We start from the raw sequence: 24,530 nt of genomic DNA on the forward strand, positions 1-24,530 counted from the left end.
GTCCCTGGATTCTAAGAGAAGTCACAGAGAGAAATGAGAAAGTAATGACAATGGGGGAGGGGAGCCTTTCCCAGGAATTTTCATAGTTGGGGGAGAATTCTTTTCTGCCCGATCAAAGCCAAGAGAGAATCAATACACCCTTCCTGGCAGTGCTGGGCTTCAGAAGGGAGATGATAGTTAGCCTACTTACACTGTAACAAAATGTTATGGACTGCATGACTTGTAAATTACAGAAATTTGCCTCTTATGGTTCTGCTGGCTGAGACATCTAAGATCAAATTGCCAGTAAACACGGCACCTGGTAAGAGTCTAATTTCTGTGGGAACGGACGACTGTTGTCACAAGCACAAACGACAGTGCACCCGGGCTTCTTCACAAGGGCATTGATCTCTTGCAAGACAGCCTTAACCTCGTGATTAAGTCAATTCAAAGGGCCGACTTCCAAGTAGCATCACGTTTAGAATTAGATTTCAGTGTACGAGTTTGGGGAGACAGGCCTTCAGTCCATTGCAGCGGCCTATCAATCGGTAGGGCTAAGCAGGGCACAATACTGGTTATTGTATCTCACTTGTATTTTCTTTTAAAACTTATCCTTCGATGATTTTATACACATTGTCCATTTGGTGGTGTGAATGACAAATGTGCCCCCCACACACACACCACAGGCTTAGACATTAAAACACTTGGCCTCATACTTGTTTGGGGAAGTTTAGGTGGTACAGTGTTGCCAGAAGTAATCACTGGCAATCGCTAGGGGTGGGCTTTGAAACGAAAAGCCTCATGCCACTTCCGGTTTCTTTCCTCTGCTTCCTGCTTGTGTTTGAGCGAGCTCGTGACTGTCAGGCTGCCAAGTGTGCCACCTGCTGCTATGTTTTCCCGCAATGATGGACCCTCGTCCCTCTGGAACCGTGAGCCCACATAAACCCCTCCTTCTGTAAGTTGCTTTCCTAGTCACGGTGTTTCATCACAGAAACAGAGAAAGAATTAATACACACATACCTTGATAATATCCAGCTCATCCCTTTCCAGTGACCCCCAGACATTCCCCAATATGTGTGTCTGAGACTGTCCCTCCCCCAGTGGCCAACTGCTAAGAGCTCCTCAGCTACAAGCGGAACCTCACAGCACCCTCCAGCCCTTCTCCGGGGCTGGATTTATTGAGCGCCTTGATCTCGCGTGGGTAGCTCCTGTGAGTTCATGAGGGCAGCAGCCACATCGCACCCAGAAGACAGCAGTCTGTAGCCCTTTGCCACACCTTCCGACTCTTAACTTTTTTCTCCACGTCTTCTGCAATGCTCCCTAAGTCTCTGGAGTTGGCATAAATGTCTCAGAGCCGGACATGCACAGTCACTTACTCTCAGCGCTTGACCAGTTATGATGCTCAGTACTGTTGCCCACCGTATAAAGATGCTTCTCTGGTCGAGGAGGTTGAGGATGACACAGATCCATGTGTATAAACGCAAACATTTAGAAGGTAGTTTGACAGCATGCTTCCCCCCAGGGCCTCTCATCTATGGCTTTTGACCAGGTTTGCAACGGTAGATGTGAATTCCCTGCTACGTAGCAGGCTTTCAACTCAACCAGAAAGCAGCTGATTACCTCTGTAACTGTCACACCAGCATCACACCTGTGGTGCATCTTACCTGGAAGGTCAGTATTGTAGCCTGGAAGGTCTACTTCTGGGGAATTCCATTGGTGTCTTCTCTCCCCGAGCAGCCTGAATTGCCACCTTTCAGCCTCATAGCCAGCAGGGAGGAAGTCTCCACTTCAGGCCCAGCTGGATTTCCCTGTGTCTTACAACCAGAGGGTGCTGTGTCTTCAGCAAGATTGTCTTGCTGTCTAGTTATGGCGGGCAGGCAAAAGCAATGGCAACAGCTTATGTTGCTTGAGGGTCCCCAGGGGCCTCTGGGACCAAGAACTCACAAGTTATCACATATCTGACACTAAGATTTTAATTTAGTAACCCATGTCTTCTGGGGGAAGCATTTACAACCCATGAAGCATACCTCTGTTCAAATGCTTCTGTTTAAAAAATATATATATATTTAAACTATATATATTAAATATATATATAATGAATATATATGTTAAATATATATATTTAAACTATATATATATAGTTTAAAATCAGCTTACAAAGTAGTGGGTTCCTATAAGGCCTTTTCATATAGTCTTAGTTTTAGTTACCCACCCCACCCCCACCTCGTGACCTCCTCCTCTTCCCCAGACTCCTCCCGCTATATGCAATTTTGTTTGTATCTTTAAAGCTCTAAAGTAAGATTATGACACAGGAAATAAGTCACCATTTTCTTAGCCCCTCATAGCACAGAGCACAGTGAAGGAATTGTCGTAGTAAAAGCCAAGTGTCCACTGCATCTTGGGGATGAGGGTATTGAACTGTGCAGGGGGTTGCTTGCAGTGTGGCTTCCTCCAGAGCCCTTTAATTCCAAAGCCCATCCCCAGGGATCACTTCCAGGCACAGCCGAGGTGACTGCCCCAATGACATTTTTGCCAATACAAACGAGCTCTGTTTTGCATTTTTAGTCCCATGCCTTCGTTTTTAAAACAGAAATCACAAAAGCAGCACATTCCTGCTGTGCCTGCTGGGACTTCCCTTATCACCCTCCTGTTTCAGCATCAATAAAATGATGTTGTCATTCTAGCTTGGGGGCATTTTGATTATTTCAGACAGAGCTAGCTAATCACATTTGTGTGTGTGTGTGTGTGTGTGTGTGTGTGTGTGTGTGGTAGTGGTGGTGGTGGTGATGGTGGTGGTACACTTGTTTCTTCTTTCTGAGTGTAGAAAGTTGTCTCAACTTTGCAGTGGATAAATGCATTTTGATGGTAACTGTTTACTAAGCGGGACATTCTATAACAACTCTAGCTTCATGGCAATTTACAGACAGAGAATTCCTCACTAAAGACATCATTAGCAAAAATCCTATGCCAGGAAGTTCTAAATAGAAGCATGATTGTAGGGTAGTAAAGTTGAAACTAGGAACAAAATAAGATGGTTTGTGTGAATGATCTGTAAGAACCTCTATGATTAAAAAAGAGAGGAGAGAGATTCCAAACTTAACTTTGGGAGGGTTTGAAACTTATTCTAAATGGCTGAAACAGGAGGGTATAAATCCTAGAAGCAATAGATGAGCTCATGTGTGAATATGGGTATTTGCACTCCTGTGTGCCTGCTGTTTCTCCAGCATCAAGAGGAGTATTCTTCAAACTCTCTGAACGAAAGCTCAGGTGGATGGCAGAATGGAAAGGACTCAGAGATCTGCCAGGAACCCAGAGCAACGCAGGCATTCCCAGAAGGTCTTGGCAGCGTGAAGTCAGCTGGAGAAACAGGCTAGCTCCAGTGCCAGCGAGAGTGGGAGATGAACTGTGGTGGGTGGAGTAAAGCTGGCCCAGTGCTGAGGTCTGGGAAGCGCTGAAATCCACATGGGCAGCTCTGGGGAGCAGCCAGCAGGGGCTGCGCCTGGAGGGTGAGGTTCAGGGAGAAGTGGGGTCAGGTTAAGAGGATTAAAAGAAACGAGAGCATAACATTCAATGGGAAAGAGTCATCAGAATAGCATTTGTAGGGATAGGCTGTTGGGGAGCTGATCTTCAGGCATTAGGATAACTGTGGGAAAGCTGGGCGTGGTGGCATGCATCTTTAATTCCAGCACTCAGCGAGGCAGAGATCTCTGTGAGTTCGAGGCCAGCCTGGTTTACAAAGTGAGTCCAGGACAGCCAAGGCTACACAGAGAAACCCTGTCTCAAAAAAAAAAAAATTAGAGGAAATGACAAGAGTGGTGTGGGGAGGGTGAGTGTGGAGGAAGTTCCCAGCATCTTGCTCTGCGGCTAAGCCAGTCTCTGGATAATCTGGCCTTGATTTAGAAGAATGACAGTTTCAAGTCCTGGGAGCATTCTCTCTCGGTGCTAGCTGCTGGCTCCTCCCACTCTCAGCGCCCCCAGGGCTTGTTTTCCACCCACTTGTTCAGTGACTAGAACTGAATCAAAAGTTCCTATTAATGAAAACCCTTGGGATCTTGGAGCCTTAGTCAGCCCCCTCCCCCACATATGACATAACAGTACTCATTCTAATCCAGCGGCTCCAGAGCCCACTGCTGACAGCACAGGTCGCTGCTCAGCAGAGTGAGGGCGACGATTACTTAGGCCGAGGATGAGTCAACTCAGCATATTTGTCCACCTTCGTGACTTTCACTGTGGGGAGGAGGGAGGTTGTGGGGGGAGTTTGAACTTGCTCCATTAACACTGACAGTCGCCTCTCCCAGCCTGCTGTTGCTTATGGAATTCCTAATGGTTAAAGTCAGATCCAGGCTCCTCCTGGCCTATAATGCTGAGAAAGGAACTAGTGTCAGAGGCTTGGCCCTCAGCTGCGGTTTTACCCTGCGGGAGCTGAGAGAAATCTGAGCACTGTAATCCCTTTCTTTCAGCGGCAGTTTAAGCAGACCTGACATTTGGGTTGTAAAAGTCTGTCACGGCCTGGCTCAGCTTAAAGACAAGTTTAACCTTAGGAGAGTAGCATCTGCACGGCACAGCTGAGGTCCTTTCCTCCCAGGCACCCTCTGGACCCACCCACACCCCTCCCCCCCCGCTCCCCCCCCCCCCCCGTAGACCTGGAGATTTACAGATGGCCCTGGTGGTATGGAAGGTAACAGTAATGACAATGATTGACAAGTGTCTGGCAGTTTACAGCACATTGCTTCCGACTGCCTTTAAGTCCCCCAGCAAGCCTGAAAGAAGGGGTTACTTTATTATTCACCTCAGAGGTGAGGAGACAGATGCCTCGCCGTAAACAATAGTAAATGAATTGAACCCAGTGCTTGTGCAGGCTCCAACGCTTCTCTTTCGTTGTTTGCCAGCTGTTTGCGAGATGCGTTGCGTAATTGTTGATTGCTAAGAACTCGGATTTGATGGAGATACACCTCGGAATTGCAAACTGGGACAGGCAGTGTCTCTTTCCTGTTCTCATAGTCAAGCGTACTTCTAGAGCAGGGAGGTTGGGTCAGCCGGCAGTAAGCCCCCGGGAGGACTACATGTAGCAATTTCATCTGTGCCACAGTGCTAAAAGGCCATGGATGGTGGAAGCAGTGACGGCTGTCACCATCAAAAGCTATTGTCCTCCCTTACTTTCCTGCGAAGCATCAGGCTTCTAGTCAGAGTGTGTTGGTTGTATGAATGGCGTCTGTTTTTTAATATCTCCAAGGGCAACAGTGCAGAATGGGGCTCATCACGTAGCCTTCCAGATGGATCTGACTCTGGCATCGCACAGCTCAGCTCCTTTGAGATCCTACTCTTTATCAAAGCTGGGTGTGCATTCCTAGCACATAGCCACTGAATTGGGTGTTTGCTTGCAAAGAAATGTGTACGGTCAACTCTTGCTATGTCGTTCAAACTTCTGAGTGTCTTTCATCTCAGCATCCAAATGGCTGAGACTAACCCTGAAATTAACCCCAACCACCCAGCTCTTAGTTCTTATTTGTACATAAGGTTAAAACTGTAGTATGAGCCAGGCAGTGGTGGTACACACCTTTAATTCCAGCACTTGGGAGGCAGAAGCACACCATTCTCTTGAGTTTGAGGCCAGCCTGGTCTACAGAGTTCCAGGACAGCCAGGACTACATAGAGAAACTCTGTTTTGAAAGACCAACAGGACAAAACAGAAACTCAGCATACTGTGAAGACAATATTATATATACCATATAAATATAAACTGTGGAAAATCGTGTGCAGTTATTGCACAAAGTCTGTGAAAACATTCTTAAACAACTCTTGGCTAGCCCCAGAAGTTCAGAGGTAGAATTAGCCTGGCAGAAACCCTGGAAATAGTTCAGCTAGATCATTTTACAAAGTGGCACTATTGCCTTTCTTTTAGGTTTAAAGAGGCACATTTTAAGGGTTGCAGATATAGCTTGGCAGAGCCCTTGCTCAGCATGCACAAGGTTCTGAGTCAGATCCCCAGCACAGCTAAGAGACAGAAAAAAAAAAAAAAAAAAAAAAACAGGGCACATTTTATGTAAGAACCCAGGATGAGTACACACTGAGTAAAGGTCTCTTTCTGCAACAGAAGTTCCTGACTTGGGAGGGGAAGGGAAGCATATTCTTTGCCCCTGCCCTGTGAGGATGCTCAGAAATGGCAAAAGACATAAAAAACAAAGGCATGTGTGTCTGTCTCACTGTCTGTTTGTGTGTCTGCTTGCCACATGTCTGTGGGTCTCTCAGAGGCCAGAAGCCCTAAAGCTGAAGTTCCAGGTAATGTGAGTCACCTGACTTGGGCACGGGGAACCCAACTCCAGTCCTCCACAAGAGCAGCATATGCTCTTAATGGCTGAGCTCTATCAAAGGCCTATTCTTCAGCCCTGTTAAAGATAATTGATGTTTGAGATGGCTCAGCCATTAAGAGCACTTCCTGTCCTTGCAGAGGACCTGAATTTGGTTTCCTGGATACCTGCTGGGTGGCTCACAGCCACCTGTAACTCTAGTTCTAGGGGACCTGACACCCTCTTCTGGCTTCCTTGGACACATGGCATACACGGACATATGCACATGAATAAAATAATTCTCTTTTTGAAAAATACATAATAAAACCTTTACTTGAAAAGGTATTTGTTTTTCACAAGGGGGGCTGGCGCGCTAGTGTTTGTGGCATCTTGTAGGAAGGGTCCAGAGGTGCTGCTAACCAACCCACAAGACCGCCATCTTCCCCCAACACTGAATCATTTGTCCCCAAACAACGATGGAGCTGAAGCTGAGAGACTCTTCTACACTGACACTAAAATGAAAGTTTGCAGGTTCAGTCGTGAAAGAACCTGGCAGCCCTAAGACCTTCTGCTCTGGGAGCCAGTTCTGCTCAAGCCTCCCGCCCAGGGTAGACAGTCACTCGTCATGGTGGTGGCTTACAGCGACTTGCTTCAGCAGTGGGCTGGACATTCTGTCTGCCACACTTGCTGCTTCTGTACCTGCCGTGCCTTCCAGGACCATTCTGTACCCGGTTGGGGAACAGTTCTCTTTCTTCCTCCTGGAAACCCATCTCTCTACATGTCCTTATAGAGGGGTGCAAACCATCACTGACAGATCAGGGTTATTTTCCAGCTAAGTCAGTCTCCCTCACCCCCTCCTCTTTTTCAGATTTTTATGCTGGCACTTGAGCAGCTTGCTGAAACTTCATAAACTCTTCCCCTTCCTTATGCAAAGTAATTTATCATTCTTTGTTTCTCTTTCCTTGCTCTGGGTAGGATGGGAATGGGATTACTCAAATAGGGACATCAAAGTATTTTCTAAGAAAAACAACTGCAATTGCAAAACAAAAAAGCTGTATCCTGCCTGGTAAAGCGTGTTCTTCCAAAGGCAAATGTAAGCAGCACACTTGTTTTGTGTAGAATTTCTTTTCTTCTCAACCCACTAGGGAGAAATAATGTATGTAGCTGTTTGGAGCTGTGGGCATGGGTTAGGTGGCCTGGGATTCCAATCCTGCTTCTCTCTTCTCTGTTATCCACATATTGGCAGATACAGTTTGGATCTAGAGTATTCCCAAAGGTCCACATGCTAAAGCCTTGGTCCTTGGGGAAGTGCCATTGGAAGGTGATGGAATCTTCAAAAGGTGGGGCCCATGGGAGATCTCTGGTTGTTGGAGGTGTGCCTTGAAGGGAATACTGGGACCCTACCTGTTTTCTGCCTCTCTTTTACTTCCTAGATGTGAGTTGGGCAGATTCACTGCCTGGCAAGCATCCCGCATCTGGGCTGCTTTACCCTACAGTCTGTTTCAAAGTAACCAGGTCAATGGATCCCAGACTAGACACTCTAAAACTGTGGCCAGAAAAAACAAAAAACAAAAAACAAAAAAACAAAAAAAACAAACAAAAAACTTTTATCTTTGTAAGTTAATTATTTCAGACATCTGGCTACGGCAAAGCTTATTCTTTATAAATGAGTTACCTCGAGGGTTTGTTATAGTAACGGAAAGCTGACTAACCTAGCCCATGACCTGAGGGGAGTTGGTTCCACTCTCAGGTCTTTAGCTTCTTCACTGTTACAACAGGGAGACTACCAGTGCTTACTTCACACAGCCGCTGTGAGGAGTGAAGAGAGCTAACACTCTTGAAGGGCTTTGGGTCAGAGGCTGACACTTAGCGATTGCTCAACAAGCAGTATTGAAAGGTAGGACATACCAATAGACCACTCACAGCAAAACGAGCATGCAAGGCACACATTCCTGAAGGAGGGATTCAAAGCAGACAAAGAGCTTCCGCCCTTAAAGAGCTCCTGCCTCCTGGGAAAGACAGAAAGATAAACAAATAATTGTAATGGAATGTGACAGTCCCACAGAAGTCTGCTCATACATGTCAAAAGCTTTTACTCAGTAGGGACTGTGACATCCTGTTGCTGTGGATCAAGATCAGCTTCTGTCCCACTAGAGACTGATAATGCATATTAAAAACTCCTCATAGCAAAAGGGAGTTACATAACCTGTCCCTGGTATTTGGATTTGCCTAGTCCCACCGCCAGGGTTCACAGCCTACAGGCTTAAAATGGTCTCTGTTCCAGCTTTGTACCTCTGGGCTCCTCTCTCAAGTCTGGGAACGGCTTCACATCCCTCCGTGGAATTAGAAGGGTGTCTCGTCTACATGATTGACCAAATGTGAGCTGAACAAGGATGATACCATCAAACAGCCAAACTGAATGGGGGTGGGAGGAGGAAAAAGCCCATGAGGCCACAACCCTACACAAAGAACTATAGGCAACTGAGGAAAGCTGGGAGTCGAAGAGGTGGTCCTCCCCAGGGAAGAGCACACCAGTACTGAAAAAATACATACAAGTAACAGTCTACAGAAGGCACAGGTTGTGCACATGCATGCAATGAGAATTATTGAAAAAGAGGCCATGAATTTGGAGAGTGGAGAGGGGGTTATTGGGAGGATTTGGAGGGAAGAAATGGAATTATATTAATATAAATAAAATCTTCTAAAATTGGTGGCTGCTAGAGGCTGAGAACGGTATTGTGTGATGGAGTGGGGGAAGTGTTGATGAATGGGTGCTGACTTGCAGTTAGGCATATCTGGTTCTGGGGTGCTACAGCATAGCAGGATGACTATGGTAACAGTAACAAGCTACATAGTTCAAAAATGGAAAATTTTGAATTGTTTTACTCTCAAGCAATGATGAATGTTTGAGGAGATGGTTACATTTAATATGCTTTAGACAGTACGCAATATGCTTATATACCAAAACATCACAATATGCTGGACATGGTGGCACATGCCTGTGATCCCAGTACTAGGGAGGCAAGAGGCAGTAAAATCTTTGAGTTTGGAATTCCTGTAAGTTCAAGGCCAGGCTGGTCTACGTAGTGAGACCCAGTCTTGACAAAAACCACATTAACATATATAATTCTTATGTTTTAATGTGTCAGTTAAATGCAAAAAAATACAAAAAAAAGCCCACCTCCTTATTATTAAAATTAGGATTAGGAAAAAATATCTATGAAAAGGGACAGAAGGCGAATCATAAACTGGATGGATATTTGCAGCCTTCCTGCAAACCAGAGCCCCAGATATCAGAAAGCAAAAGGTTAATTCGGTAGAAAAAGAGGCAATGGATCCAAACAGGCAGGGCCTGGAGGAGGAAGGGCAAATGGCATCTTGGCACATGAAAAACACTCAGCCTTACTCACAGAGGAAAAATTCAAATTAGAGATACCAGATTTTGATGATCAAGTTATTGAAGATCCAAAAGTCTGTAAGATTTGTTGACAGCGGTTCTGAAATGAGTAAATTCAGAGGTTGCCAATGGGAGCATACGCTGCTTCAGAGGCTGGAGGAAGCTGGCATGAACTGTGTCGTGAGGGATTTATACATCAGCGATGTCTCCCAGATCACAAAATTAAATACATGAATGCTACAGTTTGAGTCTGAAACATCCTCCTTGCCCCACAGGCTCGTGCCTTGAACATTTAGTCTCCCAACTGGTGGTGCTCATGGAATGTCCAATACCTGCGGTGTAGCTGGCAGACACAGGTGGACAACGGCTGGCCTTTGAAGGCCTCAGGTTTCCCGTCTACTTCCTGATCTGCCACACCCTGCCCTCCTGCCACCATGAACTGCCATGCCTTCATTGCAATGATAGACTGAAACCATGAACCAAAATAATACACCTTCCTCCTGTAGTTGCTTCTTTCATATATATGTCAGAGCAACAAGTAATGTGTCCAATATTATCCATTATATCAGTGTGTGTGTGTGTGTGTGTGTGTGTGTGTGTGTAAAGAAAGAAAGAAAGACAGAGAGAGAGAGAGAGATCAAACCCAGGGTCTTATATACATTAGGCAATGGGTCTACCCCAGCACTACGTGAATTAAATTTTATTTTATTTTATTATTTTATTATTTTATTTTATTTGTCTGAGTGAGTGCAAGTATGTGTGTATGGACACATGGCCAGAAGAGGGTGTCAGATATCCTTCTTTATCTCTGGCTATTCTTTGAGGCAGGGTCTCTCTCTCAACTTGGGGTTGTGTCTTCTCAGCTAGGCTGGAAGCCAAGGAGCCTCAGTTATCCTTCCTCAGAGGTGCGGTTACAAGCGTGTGCCATATACCTGGTTTGCTTTGTGAATGCTGAGATTCAAAATCTGTTCCTCACGATAGTGCAGCAAGTGTTCTCAACTGCTAAACCTTTCCAGGCCCAACTGAATCCCATCCACAGCCAGGTCAGTATTTGGCATATTGATACAGTAAAACACAACATAGTCTTAAAACTAGGATTGTGAACCTCATTATTTCTGTATGTGTCAAATGTAATTTTTCCCTTTGTCTATTAATTCAGTACTTGGATGGCTACATGGAAAGGGTAAAGAGAAGCTGCACTATCACCCTTTTTATATTATTTATTGGGTTCTTAATTGTGTAAAGCTTTTGCATACTAAAACTTTAAAACTGACATTAAAAGATAATAATAGACCAAACACTGTTAAAGGCTTTTTGTAGATGTAGATGTGACGTATGCTTGTGCAAAGTCCAGGTCTCCTGAATCTGTGCATGGCTGGGTGTCTGTCTGCTCAACATCTATTCTTCCTCTCAGATTCCTAACATAATCCAGTTTTCTTTAGGCATTTACCCCTCTCAACAGATTTTCTATGCCTCAGTCCCCATCTGGAAAAGATAAGCCTAAGGGTGATTCCATTTCCCTGGCCAGTAATTGGCTTATGAACCTAGGCCAGACTCAGTCAGAGTAGTACATCAGTGCCCCGAAGAGAGGCTGGCACAAAAGTCAGCACACAGCCAAAGTGTGGCGAGGACTTAAGAGAGAAATTTCTTTGCGTTCTGGGCTGTGGCATCTCTGGGTGAAACCAAGGATGGTAACAAACGTTTTGCTTTTATGAAGGAAGCAGCCTGAGGTCAAAGCCAACACACAGCAAAGACTTTCTCAGGGCTCTTCAGCCACAGTTGGGAGCCCCTTAACTAATCTGCCCTCAAAGCTGGAGGGCCTCCTGAGCCTCCTGCTAGGGAATGAATCCTTCCTCACTTACTTGCAGCTGCAGGCTAGTACCCACGAAGCACACAGAATGTTGCCAAGGCTCTAAAAGAAACACATGGGCAAGTCAGAAGGAAAAAATGTCCCCTGAAGTTTCTCAGACTGAGCAAGCTGCCAAAGCACATGGCATGTGTTGACATAAAAATTTTCCAAATCAGACACTGCATTCCACCAAGAATATGGTAGAGCAGAAGGGGAGGGGTGGGGTGCAGAGACTGGGAACAGAGATATCACACATCAGCAGGGGTTGTAATTGGGGTGGGTGGGGCTGCCGGCTAAGTGCCAACTTTTCTATATCTTTCTAATATAAACCATGAACATATCATTTTTAGGGTTAAATGCTAGGCAAAAAAGACCAGTCGGACGCCAATCGGTGGAGAGAATGGACGAGTATACTCCCAGTATGTTACTTGAGGTTTTCAAAAGACAAGCCTGGGGCTAGGGAGTGTGTGGGTCGACGGTGGACCTTTTGACAAGAATTTGCAAGGTCCTGAGTTTATTCCCAGAATGGATAAAAAAAAAAATAAAATACAAAGTTAAAGGTTGATTTAAAAAAAAATCTTCATATATTAAAGTTTGGGAGTTTAGAAACTCTTATTATACTTGAGGCATTCAAAAACAAACAAACAACTGCAACAAATACTGATTGTTGCTGTGAAACTGAAAACATGGTTTCTGTATGCGTTCTTCAGACAATGACTTTCAGGAATATTTTGAAGTGTCCTATTTCTAATCATCTCTTGAGGAGTTTTCTTCCATTGTCTGTTACCATAGGAGGCTGAGGGTCACTATCTGGATGGGGGGGCTACAGAACCTTTTAGACCAAAAAGGACCAGGGAGATGGATGACGGCGACACCCCCCTCCTTATAGATCCATTGAAAATTTTGGTAAATGGAAAGAAAGCGAGAAGTCCATAGAGGAGGCTGAGACAAAGGCGAGCAGGCAAGGATTGGCAACTAGAAAGACTGAGGGATGAGCGTGAAGCTGGGGATGAAGATGGCGGGGGCTGGGCTGCGCCTTCTGGACTGGGAGCCTAGGAAAACTGGTGATGTGCGTAGCAGCAGGGATGAATCTCTGAGTGTACAAGGTTCTGGGTTCCACCCCCAGCATAGTAAAAAAACACATACACACGTATCTACATGAAATGTGGCTCTGTACTAATTCTCTAACTGGGGACACCTAGCACTGCGGTAGCTTTTCTAATGCCCCGTTTATAGACAAGGTGGAACGTTATCTGTGAGCTCTGTGGGTCTTAAAAGAAGATTTATATTAATTTTCTGTGTATAAATGCCCTGCCTGCATGTTTGTAGGTATGTATGCATGCATGTGTGTGCACCACATGCATGACTGGTGCCTAAGGCGGCCAGAAGAGGCAGGTCTCCTGGAGCTGGAGTTACAGACACGGACAGTTTTAAACCACGACACGCAGATGCTGGGAACTTAACCTGGATCCCCTGGAAGGGCAGCACCTTTAACCACCCAACTCCTCAGGTCCAGAATTCTGTGTTTTTAGCAGAAGGTTGTGATTTGGGTGGTTTATAGACTACACAGTGGGAAATACTTGTCACAGGGCCATGATGAGTTTAAAGGATGGAAATGCCGAGAAAGGGAGAAAGCCAGAGGGCAGGGAGTTTTACTTTTTGCTTTGCACTCTGCTGGGACTTAGAGATTTACCCAATGCATAGCACTCTCGTAGAACATAGATAGAGAAGAGATACTATCTGTGAATACTTAGAAAATACTGTAGTATATTATCATCGGCCAGATCTCAGCAACAAACAGGCAAACAACATCCTATCCAAACCTCAAAACTCAAACCAAATGAATAAACAAAACTAATAAGGAACTCATTCCTGTCTACCACCCTGGGTTCCATTAAATAAACTGTTAAAAAAATATTCCAAGAAATATGCCTTTTTATTTTATCCTTGGAAATTTTCACTTTTGTCATGGTGGGAGGGACGAAAGCCCTGCCCTCAAAACTAAATGCAACCAATCTGCAGGACTGGATGCCCTGGGATTCTTCCGTTCTGCTTGGGTTCACTCTCTGGGAGCGAGGACTGATTTAGAATGTGGCAGAAGGCAGGTGGAACCCAGGTTTACCCGGTCGCACGCACTATGATCTTTCCACTTATGAACACCATGGTCCCTCCAAGGAATGTTCCTGGCACTTCTTGACCCATGGAGCCAGAGATCTGGCTTGCAAGATGACAAGGCTGATCAGGCAGGTGATCCACATGGCACGGGCTGCTACCAGCAGGCGGCCAGGCTCTTTGGAGGACATCTTTGACATCAGTTGGCTCAGCAGGCACTGTAGGATTTATGCTACCCTGCCTGAGAAAGAAAGGTAAATAGCCCTTCAATGTGATGTAGGCACTAATCTACCAGAGGAATCTTTTAAAGATGAAAAACAAGTGCCCATATTGTTTCTAATTTAGGAATTCCCAATATTTGGGGAGTTTCACAACATCCTGCGTATTTCCCTTTTCCTGGTCTGGGAGCCTTGGATGTGAATTAAAGGAAAGTGAGGTGTTTTTTTTTTTTTTTTTCCAACAACATACTCTCAGGCTGACACAAAAGAGTGGTGAGAATTACTTGTCCTTTTCTTTCTTTCAACAGGGTCTTATTATGTAGACCAGGCTGATGGAAAACTTACAGAGATTCACCTGCCTCTTCCTGAGTGCTGGGATTAAAAGTATAAGCCACCAGGTTTGGCTGAAGTACAAATCCCATGGAACTGATGATCTAAAACAGACTGAACTGGGATTTCCAAGAATGGTCATCTCCCAGGGATGAAAGAAAAACACTTGTTTGTTTAGTTGTTTATGCAGATACTGGTGTTCCTCGATTACATTATGTAATATTTGGGGACGCTCTTCCCCTCCCCACTTTTTGACATTTATCCGCTTGATGTGATATAAAGCAAATCATGGCAAACAGCTCAAAAGTGAATCCGGGATGATTCTAGGGCACTTCTCCTCCAAATGGTCTTCCATCTTTGTTTCATAGTTTCTCCTTTCTTGAACTGCTGGAATGTTTTAAAATATAGAATTACCAAATAAAAGGTTAAAAAATAGATTTAAATACCCGATTGCAAAGTCACTGGTTTCTGTGCTTTCTGCGGCTGCCCTATACTGAGTGGACTGATCTCAACAGCTTTCTGATGGGCACCTGGGGCACACTGAGACACCCCTTGCCATTAAGGAATAGGTTCATATTCAGGTTGTAGGGCTAAGGATGGTGTCTTTACTCCCATAGGTTACTGAATGGAATTACAGGCTTTTAAGAAAAGTAGATTAGGGAGATTAATTTGCTGATAGAAGGCACAAAGGTTTTGAGCGGGGAGAGACTGATGGCAATAGGCTATTAGGAGGGCTGACCTGGCGACATAATGGGAGCGGGTAGAGAGAACACAGTGCTTTGGTCCTTGGTGGTGGGGGTCCAAGTCTGAGCAAGTAAGTAAATGTTGGTTTCACTAAGAGAGGGAAGAGGATCTGGTCTCAGAAAAGACATGGATATTTCTTTAGCTTTGGGTAGTCGGCAGGACACTTGGGCCTTGCCTTAATGTTTAAAGTAAGGGATTGCGGTCTAACAGTCAGGGCTGTAGCGGAAGCCTCTGTCACAGGTGGGCTTGGGTGGAGCCGTTAGAGGGTTTTGCATGTTCAGCTTTGTTCCTTTCAGGCAGGAGAGAGTATCTTCCGTGGGTGTTGCCAGTCCTCCAGGGGCCTAGTGAGCTAGTGGGGGGGGGGGGGGAACGTCATTTTAATAGGATTAGCTGAAAGATGAGCCAATGTCAGGTGGCGGTTTGGTAGGATGTCACGGCTGCTAACTCTGACACGGTGAGGTGTGACATTATTGGTGACTTCTGTGTCCGGCCGAGAGTGTTAACATTTAGCAGATTAGATCTCTTCACTTTTGTCTTGCTCTTACATTTTATGAGTGTGACGTGGTGGGTCATCGGGGGCAAACTACTTAACCTTTCTGTGCCCCTGCAGATAACATAGGAAGCTTGTGGGAGCACTTACAAACATTTGAAAGCTACAACGTGAAAAGCGTGTGGGACCCGCCCCTTCCTCCAGTGACTGAGTTAGTCATATGGAAAGGTCAGCCTTTTCTATGCATTCTCCCGACTGCTAGTTAATTAGCATTTCCCCCCCTACAAAACATTTCTAACAGGTCAGGGTAAAAGAGGTACTTTCTAACTGTCCTTTTTAACTCTCTGGGCCTGCCCATCTTGCTGGCCCCCTTTCACCTAGAGACTATTGCTGTATAAGTCCCATTTTTAGGTTCTGGGATTAAGCCCAGTAGCACTGGAAGGGAATTAGGGTTTTACACTAACACCCAGGGGCCTCAACATAAGGCAGCCATGCTCGGTGTGAAATTTTGTCCCAGTGCCTTTAAGCTGTTTTTTTGTTTTTGTTTTCTGTAAGTTTCATTCCACCCATCAAATCTGGCTTTTGGATACTTGCCTTGTTCTCCTGAGCCACCAGAATTTGTCCAGTACCTAAACTCAAGGACATGAGTTTGGACCTGGAAAGCCCCAGCAGCGAGGCTAGGGGCTTGCAAAACGCAACATATTTTCTCAGTCTTGCCGTAATTTCGTTTTTCGCCTGCTCCTCCAGCTTTCTAGGCTGCCTTGCAGCTGTCAGTTGGCTTCTCCCACAGTGGAGATCCCTGCTGCGGGGCTGCCTTCCTGGCTAGCTGTGGGCTGGTTCTGTATCCGCCACAGTCTTTCCTGGACCAGCTGGGTCTGCCTCTCATTCCGTGGCTTCATCTAGTTCTGGACTCCATTTCTCCCAGTCTGCCCTACTGTATGACAGTTCAAACTTTTCTATTAAGCCACAGCGGATGTTTGCTGGCATGGAAACTGATGTGCTATTGGAATTTTATCCTTGTTTACATCTTCCTTTGTGTTGGAAAGCTTGGGATCACATCCAGTTTCTCAGAGAACTTTCCTGTCTCCTTCAGGAGAAACAAAAGAAAACCCCAACATTCTTGTGAGTCAAGTCACCAGGCCACTATTTTAATTATTGTATTACTTAATCTTAATTTTGTTTTTAGACATCCATTTAAAATATATGTTGATGTTAATTTATTCACACCTTTTGAAGTGTTTTGTCGAACTTGGATAGCTTTGTGGTTATATAATAATCAATCAAAGTTGAGAGTGGTGTCCCTCCTACCTGGAAGGCCTTTAAAATCCTGTGGAAGGTTTGTTAAAGCTTGCTGGGTCTGGCCCTGCGCCCCCGAATATCCAGAGAGCTAATGTGAGAATTTCCATTTCTAAGTCATTCTGAGGTGGTGTCCCCAACTTCCCTTTGAGGACAGATGGTCCTAACTCCTGCCTGAGTGGACGTGAAAAGTACAGTCCACGCAGCGAGAATGAACGCTGACTCGAGAGCTCCGCACCACTTGTGACTTATGAGGACCCGGGCACTCAGTCTGAGTGTCAGAGCCCTCACTGATAAAAATAAGGGCAGCCACGGCATTGTCTCAAAGGAGTGTGGTGAGGGTTAAGCGAAACAGGTGTGAAAACAATCTCAACTTTACAGTGGCACGACACCCACCCGGAGGCATCGCAATGGCTTTTTGACCACTTAAAAGAAAAAAACACCACCAAGCGCTTTGGCTCACTTGCTTCCCTCATTAACTATAGCAACTTTAATCTGGGAAAACAGAGTACATTTATTGCTATAATAAACTCTCCCTTCAAATCCTTAAAAAAAAAAAATCTTCCAGTGAGATCAGACATACTTCAGAAACATTAGACAGGGTCAAGAATGAGTCCCAGTTTTCACACAGCTATAAATAGAGACGTACAAGACCCTATTCAAAGTTTGGGTGGAGTCGGTAATCTTTTGCAACCTCGATAATGGTTACTAGTTACAACACGTGAAAAGGAAAAGTTGTGGTGCACATGCAACTTGTTCCTGTTACACTTTTGTATCTCCTGCAACTGGTATTAATTTATGCCTATTTGGAAGCAGTAAACGTTCCCAGTTCTTGAGGTCGCCCTTTCCCCCCCCCCCCCCGAACTGTCTTGGGCCCAACCAAGGAGCTAACTAACACAGTACCTGCTCTAACTGTGCGCACTGTGCCTTTTCAACTGTGCTTTAAACCTTCCAGGCCTTCGGTGTCAATCTCGGACAGTTCGAACCAATGCCACAAACGCCAGCCAGGGAAGGTTTACCAATTCAGAGTCTGGAAGGCCGTTCCTCTTCAGGGACCGGTAACCGAGCTTGCCGGGGTCGGGGTCGGTCAAGCCCGGCGCGGAGGGGTCTCCTGACACGTGTCCTCCTCCCCACCCCACCCCAATCCCAGCCCGAGGCCCGCTCTGCACGCTTCTCCCGGGCGCCGACAGGGGGTGCCCGCGCGACCGAGGCGCTGCGCGTACCCGCGGGGACCGCTCCGCGGGCGGAGGAGGAGCCGGAGGGGGGCGCGGCCTCCTCCGCGTTCTCCGGGGCGCCCGCTCGCCTGCTCCGCCGGGCCGGGGCTGGCGGCCGGCGGGGGTCGCGGCGGCGGCGGCGGCGGAGGCGGCGGCGCTGGCGGGCCGGGCTCGGGCTCGGAGCTCGGAGACAAGATGGCGGCGGCGCTCCGGAGCTCGGCCTCCTCCTCCTCCTCGCCGCTCTCCGCCCCGCCGCTCGCCGCCTCCTCCTCCGCCGTCTCCTCCTCCTCCTCCTCCTCGTGCAGCAGCACCAGCGAGCGCCGCGGCGCCGGGCCGCTCTCCCGAAGCTCGGGAGGGGGCTAGACCGGTCCGCGGGCGCGCCAGGCTACGAGGCCGAAGCTGGGGCCCGGGCGGGGACGGCGGCGGCGGCGGCGGCGACGCCGGGTGGGGATGGGGTCGCAGACGCTGCAGATCCTCCGGCAGGGGGTGTGGGCCGCGCTCAGCGGCGGCTGGTACTACGACCCGCACCAGGCCACCTTCGTCAACGCGCTCCACCTCTACCTGTGGCTCTTTCTGCTCGGCCTGCCCTTCACGCTTTACATGGTGAGTGGGGGGCGGGGACGCGCCGCGGCCGCTCGGCGGCTCCGGGACGGTCCGGGGGTCGCGCCCCCTCCGTCCTCCCGGCGGCGGCGGGCACGCTCCCCTCCCCCGCCCGCCGCGCTCCCGGCCCCGGCTTGCCCGTGTTTTCAGCACCTCCCCTCCCGCCGGTGCCCGGCCGGGTCCCCTCTCCTCGCGCCTCGCGTGCCGGTCTGCGTAACCGGCGCCCGAGGCCTTCCCTCCGGGTCCCCGGGCCTCCCCGCTCCTCGCGGTATCCTTGCCCGCTCCTCGGCCCCAGCAGTGCGGAGCCTGGGGGAGGCCGTGCGCGCTCCGCCTGGAGCCGAGTCGCGGGGTGTCCCGGCTCGTACTCGCTTCCCGTGCTGGGGGAACCCCCGGGGCAGGCTCGTGCCTCTGCAAACCGCTGATCGGTCGGGTGCGGGTTCCATTCGGGTCAGGCCCGCGGCGGGGGGCCGTGGTGTTGCTAGGCCGGCGCTGCGGCCGGGGAGCGGGGAGATAAGGGAACCTGGCTGGTGTTTCACCCATTTGTTTGTGTTGGTTCAAGGCCTTGGACTGGCAGGGAAAAGGAAAGTGCCGCCTGTTGCTTGGTGCACCAGGGCCAGTTTTCTCTGAAGTGTTGTTGGTGTTCCGAGACAGTTTCCTTCTACAGCCAGCGCTGGTCTGAGACTCACTGTGTCGTCCAGGCCTCAGGAGTTACCGGGATTACAAGCGTGAGCCGTTTCTTTAGAGTGTTGCTAAAGGATGTTTTCCTGAAAGGTGTTTGCACATTTCTGAGAAAAATGGGGGGGGGGGGCAGGAGGGAGCACTGTGTTTTAGGGTGGGACATTTGGGGAAAATAAAGCTTTCATTGGAAGGAGGGGTAGTAACTTATTTTCAGGGTATTTCTGCTAACTTCGTGGCTCTTCAAGAAGCTAGAATAAATGTCCTGGATTAGAAAATTCTGGAATAGGAGCATAAATCCCACAAGTGAGGACAGCCTCTTTGCCTCTTTGCTCGGTATTACTAATTGGCAGGAACATGCCTTGGGGGATGGTGTGTGTGTGTGTGTGTGTGTGTGTGTGCGCGCGCGCGCGCGCGCGCGAGCTAAATGTCACATTGTCAAGCAGATTCCGATTTCTCCTAGAAATGTGTTTGAAGGGACTTATGAGAGCTTAAAGGAGCTATTTTTTAAAAAAATGCTGATGGCTTATTACAGGACTTTGTTCGGTCTTGTCAGATTCTGAAAATTTATCACCGAATGTTGTGATTTCAGTTCATTTTGTCCGGTCAGGTTCACTTTGCATCAATGTCCCTTCCAGGAATAGGATCCCTAACGAGCAGCCCCATGGCTTTGGTTATTAGCATCCTCAGGCTCACTGAGCTTTTGGAGCTGTCTTTTCTTGTGTCCAGACAGGTTGTAGTTTTAAGACAAAATGATTGTTGGGAGGTCAGGATTTGTTGCTGTGAGCTGCTGTAAGGTTTGCGTTGTAAGCCTCTCTGTGGAGTTAGCAGAACCGCTGAAGACGGTAGAGGAAACGGCTTTCATAGTTGAGTTACCTGGGAGTTTATTCAGTTAAGCTTAATTCTCAAATATTGAGTGTCCACTATGTACTAGGTACTTTACCGGGTTCTGGAGAAAAAAATAAAAGTGCTTCACTTCAACAAATGGCAAACTCCCCTGTGTCTTTCTTCTCACCCCCAGTTCATGCAGAAAGCTAGTGGGTTCTGGCTTTAAAACCTGACAGGAGGCCATCATCCCTGTAAAGTCAGTTGTGGGTCAAGCCACCCTGCCTTGCTGGGTGTTTGTGGGAAGTGAGGGAGTTGGGCCGCCGTGGTAGTGGTGATGGTGAGGTGGTGGTTATACTGAAGCTCATTGTTTCTGCTCACTCTTAACATGCACAGGTTAGAGGATTCTTTCAGGCCCTATGGCTCTTCTGCTTTGACTCGCTTTCTCTCTGCCTCTGCCCGGTCTCTTTCTGGGAAAGAGTCTTTCCCAGAAGCTGATGCTGTGCCCTAGGCTGTCTGTACTTGCTCTTCCTACTTTTGTCAGGGGCCTCTTCCCTTCCAGATGGTGGTGTGGCCCGCTTTGGTTAGGTTAGTTCAGGTTTCTGGCATGTGGGGGCTTCCCTGGTAACTAACACAACCCCTTCTGAGCTCTTCTGCCTGCTTTCTAAATAACACTTTCTGCTGCCTGATACACATACTTACTGTTTGTCACCCTCTTACACTGTGTAAGCTAATAATAGACTATAAGCTCTGAGCAGGCAGGAGTTCCACTCTGTTCATTGCTGCATTCTCAGGACTTAGGTCAGTGCCAGACACACAGTAATGAGATGTTAAACCGATGATTAGAAGTGAGCAAGGCTCACTTTCTTCTGTCAGGGAACTTAAAGTCTAGCCTGGGGATAAGCAGCAGCAAACATGACAACTGAAGGGGTGAGGACTGATCAGAGGTCATGGTCAGGGGAGTGAGAGGGGACTCAGCATTTTAGGAAACACTAGTGCTCCAGCATTGTAAAATTAAAGTGAAAGCTCCCCTTCTGTACTAAAGCCTCACCCTCGCTTATTAGGCACTGGTTCTTCCAGTAATGGCTGCAGGTGACGGTGACTCTACCGAGTATGTGTACAGGTTCTTAGCCCAGCTAGGTATCCTCTTGTGCCTGAGCCACTGTGACTTGTGTCTTGTTTTATTACCTTAGGCATGTATGTGAACTGGGATTTTTATACAGGACTTTTTGAGCCAAAGTCACCATTCAGGATCCCTGTAGACATGGGTGTACTTGTGTACATGTGTAAATATACACCGGCACACACATGCACACCTTTTTCTGTCTTCCAGTTTTTGTAGGTTTTTCATAGGGGTTAGATATTCTGTAATTACAGTTCTAAGTATTGAAAATCAAGAAGAAAAGCTTCCTATTTGATTATCTTTTGTTTTCCTTGTTAACTTCTTTTATATTGTTATAATTGTTAATGTACATGACTTGTCATGGGTGAGATCTTTGGAGGGATAGTGTAGCCTTTTTTAATTTAATTTTGTTTTCTTTTTTGGATGAAAAGCTCAGTGGAATGGATGTTATCTTGACTTTTGAATCTTGGCTCTGCTGTTGACTTGTGGGCAAGATTATGTTCCTGAACCTTGATTTGCTCATGTGTGACATAATTCATGAGTAATTTACAAGGAAATATTATGAAATAGATTCACCTTCAGAATAGCCTTCAGTAAATGTCATTTCAAAGAATGTCTAATTAGAATTTTTCTCTATAATGCTGCATGCCTAGAAGAGATTAGATAGCTCTGAAGTTTTTGAGTGAACCCATTATTGTAAAATATTGCTTTACAGGCAGTCTTCTACAAAGAGTTAGTGTCTAGATGAAGAAATACATTAAAATGTATTTATATTAGGATAGGCTGAGGGTAAAATGTTTGTCCAGCATACATGAAGCCCTGCATACAGTTCTGGGCACCCCTCACCCTCCAGTTTACAGAAGAGGCTTTCAGATTCCAGTTGACATAAAAAAATTACTTGACAGTGTTAAAATTGTGTACATGTTCAAACCTGTTCTGGTTCAGAACATCTGGAAGTGTGGTTCACTCATTTGTATACTACATGGTAGGCAAGTTCGAAGAACTCTCTCAGTAGATCTGTAATTCCTAGCCTAGTCTTAACTTCTGAACTGGTACTCGCATATCTTCATGACTGTCTTGAGGCATCTTGGATAAATCATGTGTAAAACCATTCTGAAGGGCTTTAGAGATGGCTCAGTGGTTAAGAGTCCTGGCTACTCTTCCAGAGTGCCTGGGTTTGATTCCCAGGCAGTTTGATTCTATTCTACATGGCATTTCACAACTGTCTCCAGTTCCAGGGCATCTGATGCCCCTCTCTGAGCATGTAAGGGCACACACGTAATGCACAGAGAAACACTCAGGCAAGACACCCATACACATAAAATATTTTTTCAAAAATCTGAGTTTTAAATGGATGCTTCCATCCCAAAACAAACAAATGAACAAGCTAATGAACAAATGGAGGAGGAGGAGGAGAGACCTTCGTTGCTGTGTATTGGTTAATGGCATGACGAGCACTGCACATTCCCTTGCTTTTGCTGTTGGTGTGTGTGTGACCATGTTCTCTATAAAGAGCGGCTCAGCGCTTCCTTTTTCTCCCTGTTGCCAGACTGTTTTGTTGGCTCTGTTGTGTTAGCCATGTTACCAGTCTCTAGCATCTGTTCTTACCTCTTTACAGCTCTTAGCATAAGCAGAAGTCTTGAATCAGTTCGTGCCACCCCCTTTTCTATTTACTGGCTTAAATTTTTTCATACAATGTATTTTGATTATATTCTTTGCTTTCCTTCAAATTTTCCCAGATCTCCCTCCACCTGCCTACCCACACAAGTAAAATGTTTGTTCTCTCTCAAACAAAGCAACCACCGAAACAAACTGAAAACCAAACCAACCAACCATCCAACCAAACACAAAACCCCAAAAGAGAAAATGCCAAAACAAAACAAGCATACACACAGAAAACGGTGAAGTCATTTTGTGAGCATGGGCCCTGCTATGGAGTGTGGTTGATATACCCAGTGTCATTTCACTGATGAAAACTGATTTTTCCCTCTCCCAACAGGTATCAGTAACAGATTGCTTCTTGGTTAGGGTGGGGCTTAGTGCCCACTACCCCTTGTCAGTGTTTGGATTTTGTCTGGTTAAAACTTGTGCAGGTCTTTTGTGTGCTGTCACGGTCTCCGTGAGTTCGTATGGACACCAGCTCTGTTGTGCCTGGAAGGCGCTCTTGGAGTTACCCGGAGCCTGTAGCTTGATAAGGGCATCTCGCGTAGGGCTGAGGGCTGCAAAGCTTCTCACTTTGCCCCTTGCCCACTTGTGGGTCTCTGTGCTAATTACCATCTCCTGAGAGAACAAGCTTCTCTTTTGAGGGTTGAGCAATGACGCACTGGTCTGTGGATATATAGCAGTACGTCATGAGGCATGGTCTTGTTGTATGTTCAGTTAGCAGAATTGTAGTAGTTGGTTTTCTCCTAGGGCCTATGGCCTACCTAGTTTCAGATTCTTGGCCCCTTTTGCAGGGTCAGGTATGGGTTCCATGTTAAGGAGTGGGCCTTAAATCCAATTTTGAAAAAGCGGTTACTTCGTAACAGTTGTGTCCCTACCGCACCAGTGTATTTTGCAGGCATTGTAAGTCCCTGGCTCATAACTGGATGATATTGATGATTGCTTTTCTCCTCCTTCCAGCACTATGAAGTTAGTCAGTAGAAGTGAAGCTACTAGTTGGGCACCAGCTCCATTTCTCCATGTTCCATGATAGAAGTAAGTGGTATCTTCAACAATAGGGTCTGAAGGGTAGCCAATAGCATTGGTAATAGCCTGTCATTTTTTTCTGGGGTGTCTGTGGGACCCCTTTGGCCAACCTCTTAAGAAGATGTAACCCATTCCTGGGACTGGAGGTTTTGCTGGGCCAGTGTCTCCCCCATTATATGGAAAGGTCATTAAATGTCCTTTCTCTGTGTGTGTATTTTAGGAAGTTTCTACAGTAGTAGGCTTCCACATAGCTTTTCAAAGGGCCTTTGGTGTTAGCTGCCTCTCTCTCCCCATGTTCCGTCCTTTACCCTTTCCTGCTGTCTCCCTCCCCATTTAGTTTTCTGTTCTTTCTCCTTTATCTCTTTTAGTCTTCTACTTTCTCCTTTATCTCTTTATATTCTATTTCCCTTGCTCGGAAGACACTCTCCTCCCTGTTCCTTACTACATGCCTAACCTCTGTGTTATTTGGATTGAAACACACACATCTAAAGCTTAAAAGCTAGCAGCCACATAGGAGAAAGCGTGCACTGTTGTCTTTCTGGGTCTGAGTTACCTGGTATGTTTGTACAGCTACCGTAGAAATCAGTGTGGAGAGTCCTGAAAAAGTTGAAACTTGATCTACTACCAGATCAGTTTTACCACTTTGGCATATACCCAGAGGACCCTGTACCTTACTACAGAGGTACTTGTTCATCCGCGTTCA

At 46.7% G+C, this 24,530-nt stretch overlaps 1 protein-coding gene across 1 annotated transcript in view; it reads left to right on the plus strand.

Moving 5' to 3' along the window:
• The first annotated feature begins 18,237 nt into the window (after positions 1 to 18,237).
• Positions 18,238 to 24,530, plus strand: part of Pcnx1 (pecanex 1) — a 133,530-nt gene continuing 127,237 nt past the window's right edge. The window contains 1 exon segment of the mRNA XM_021653882.2: positions 18,238 to 18,519. Coding sequence (XP_021509557.2) covers positions 18,367 to 18,519 — 153 coding nt within the window. The 5' untranslated portion in view covers positions 18,238 to 18,366.

The sequence above is a fragment of the Meriones unguiculatus genome, chromosome 7 (assembly GCF_030254825.1).
Source record: "Meriones unguiculatus strain TT.TT164.6M chromosome 7, Bangor_MerUng_6.1, whole genome shotgun sequence".
NCBI classification, from domain to species: Eukaryota; Metazoa; Chordata; class Mammalia; order Rodentia; family Muridae; genus Meriones; species Meriones unguiculatus.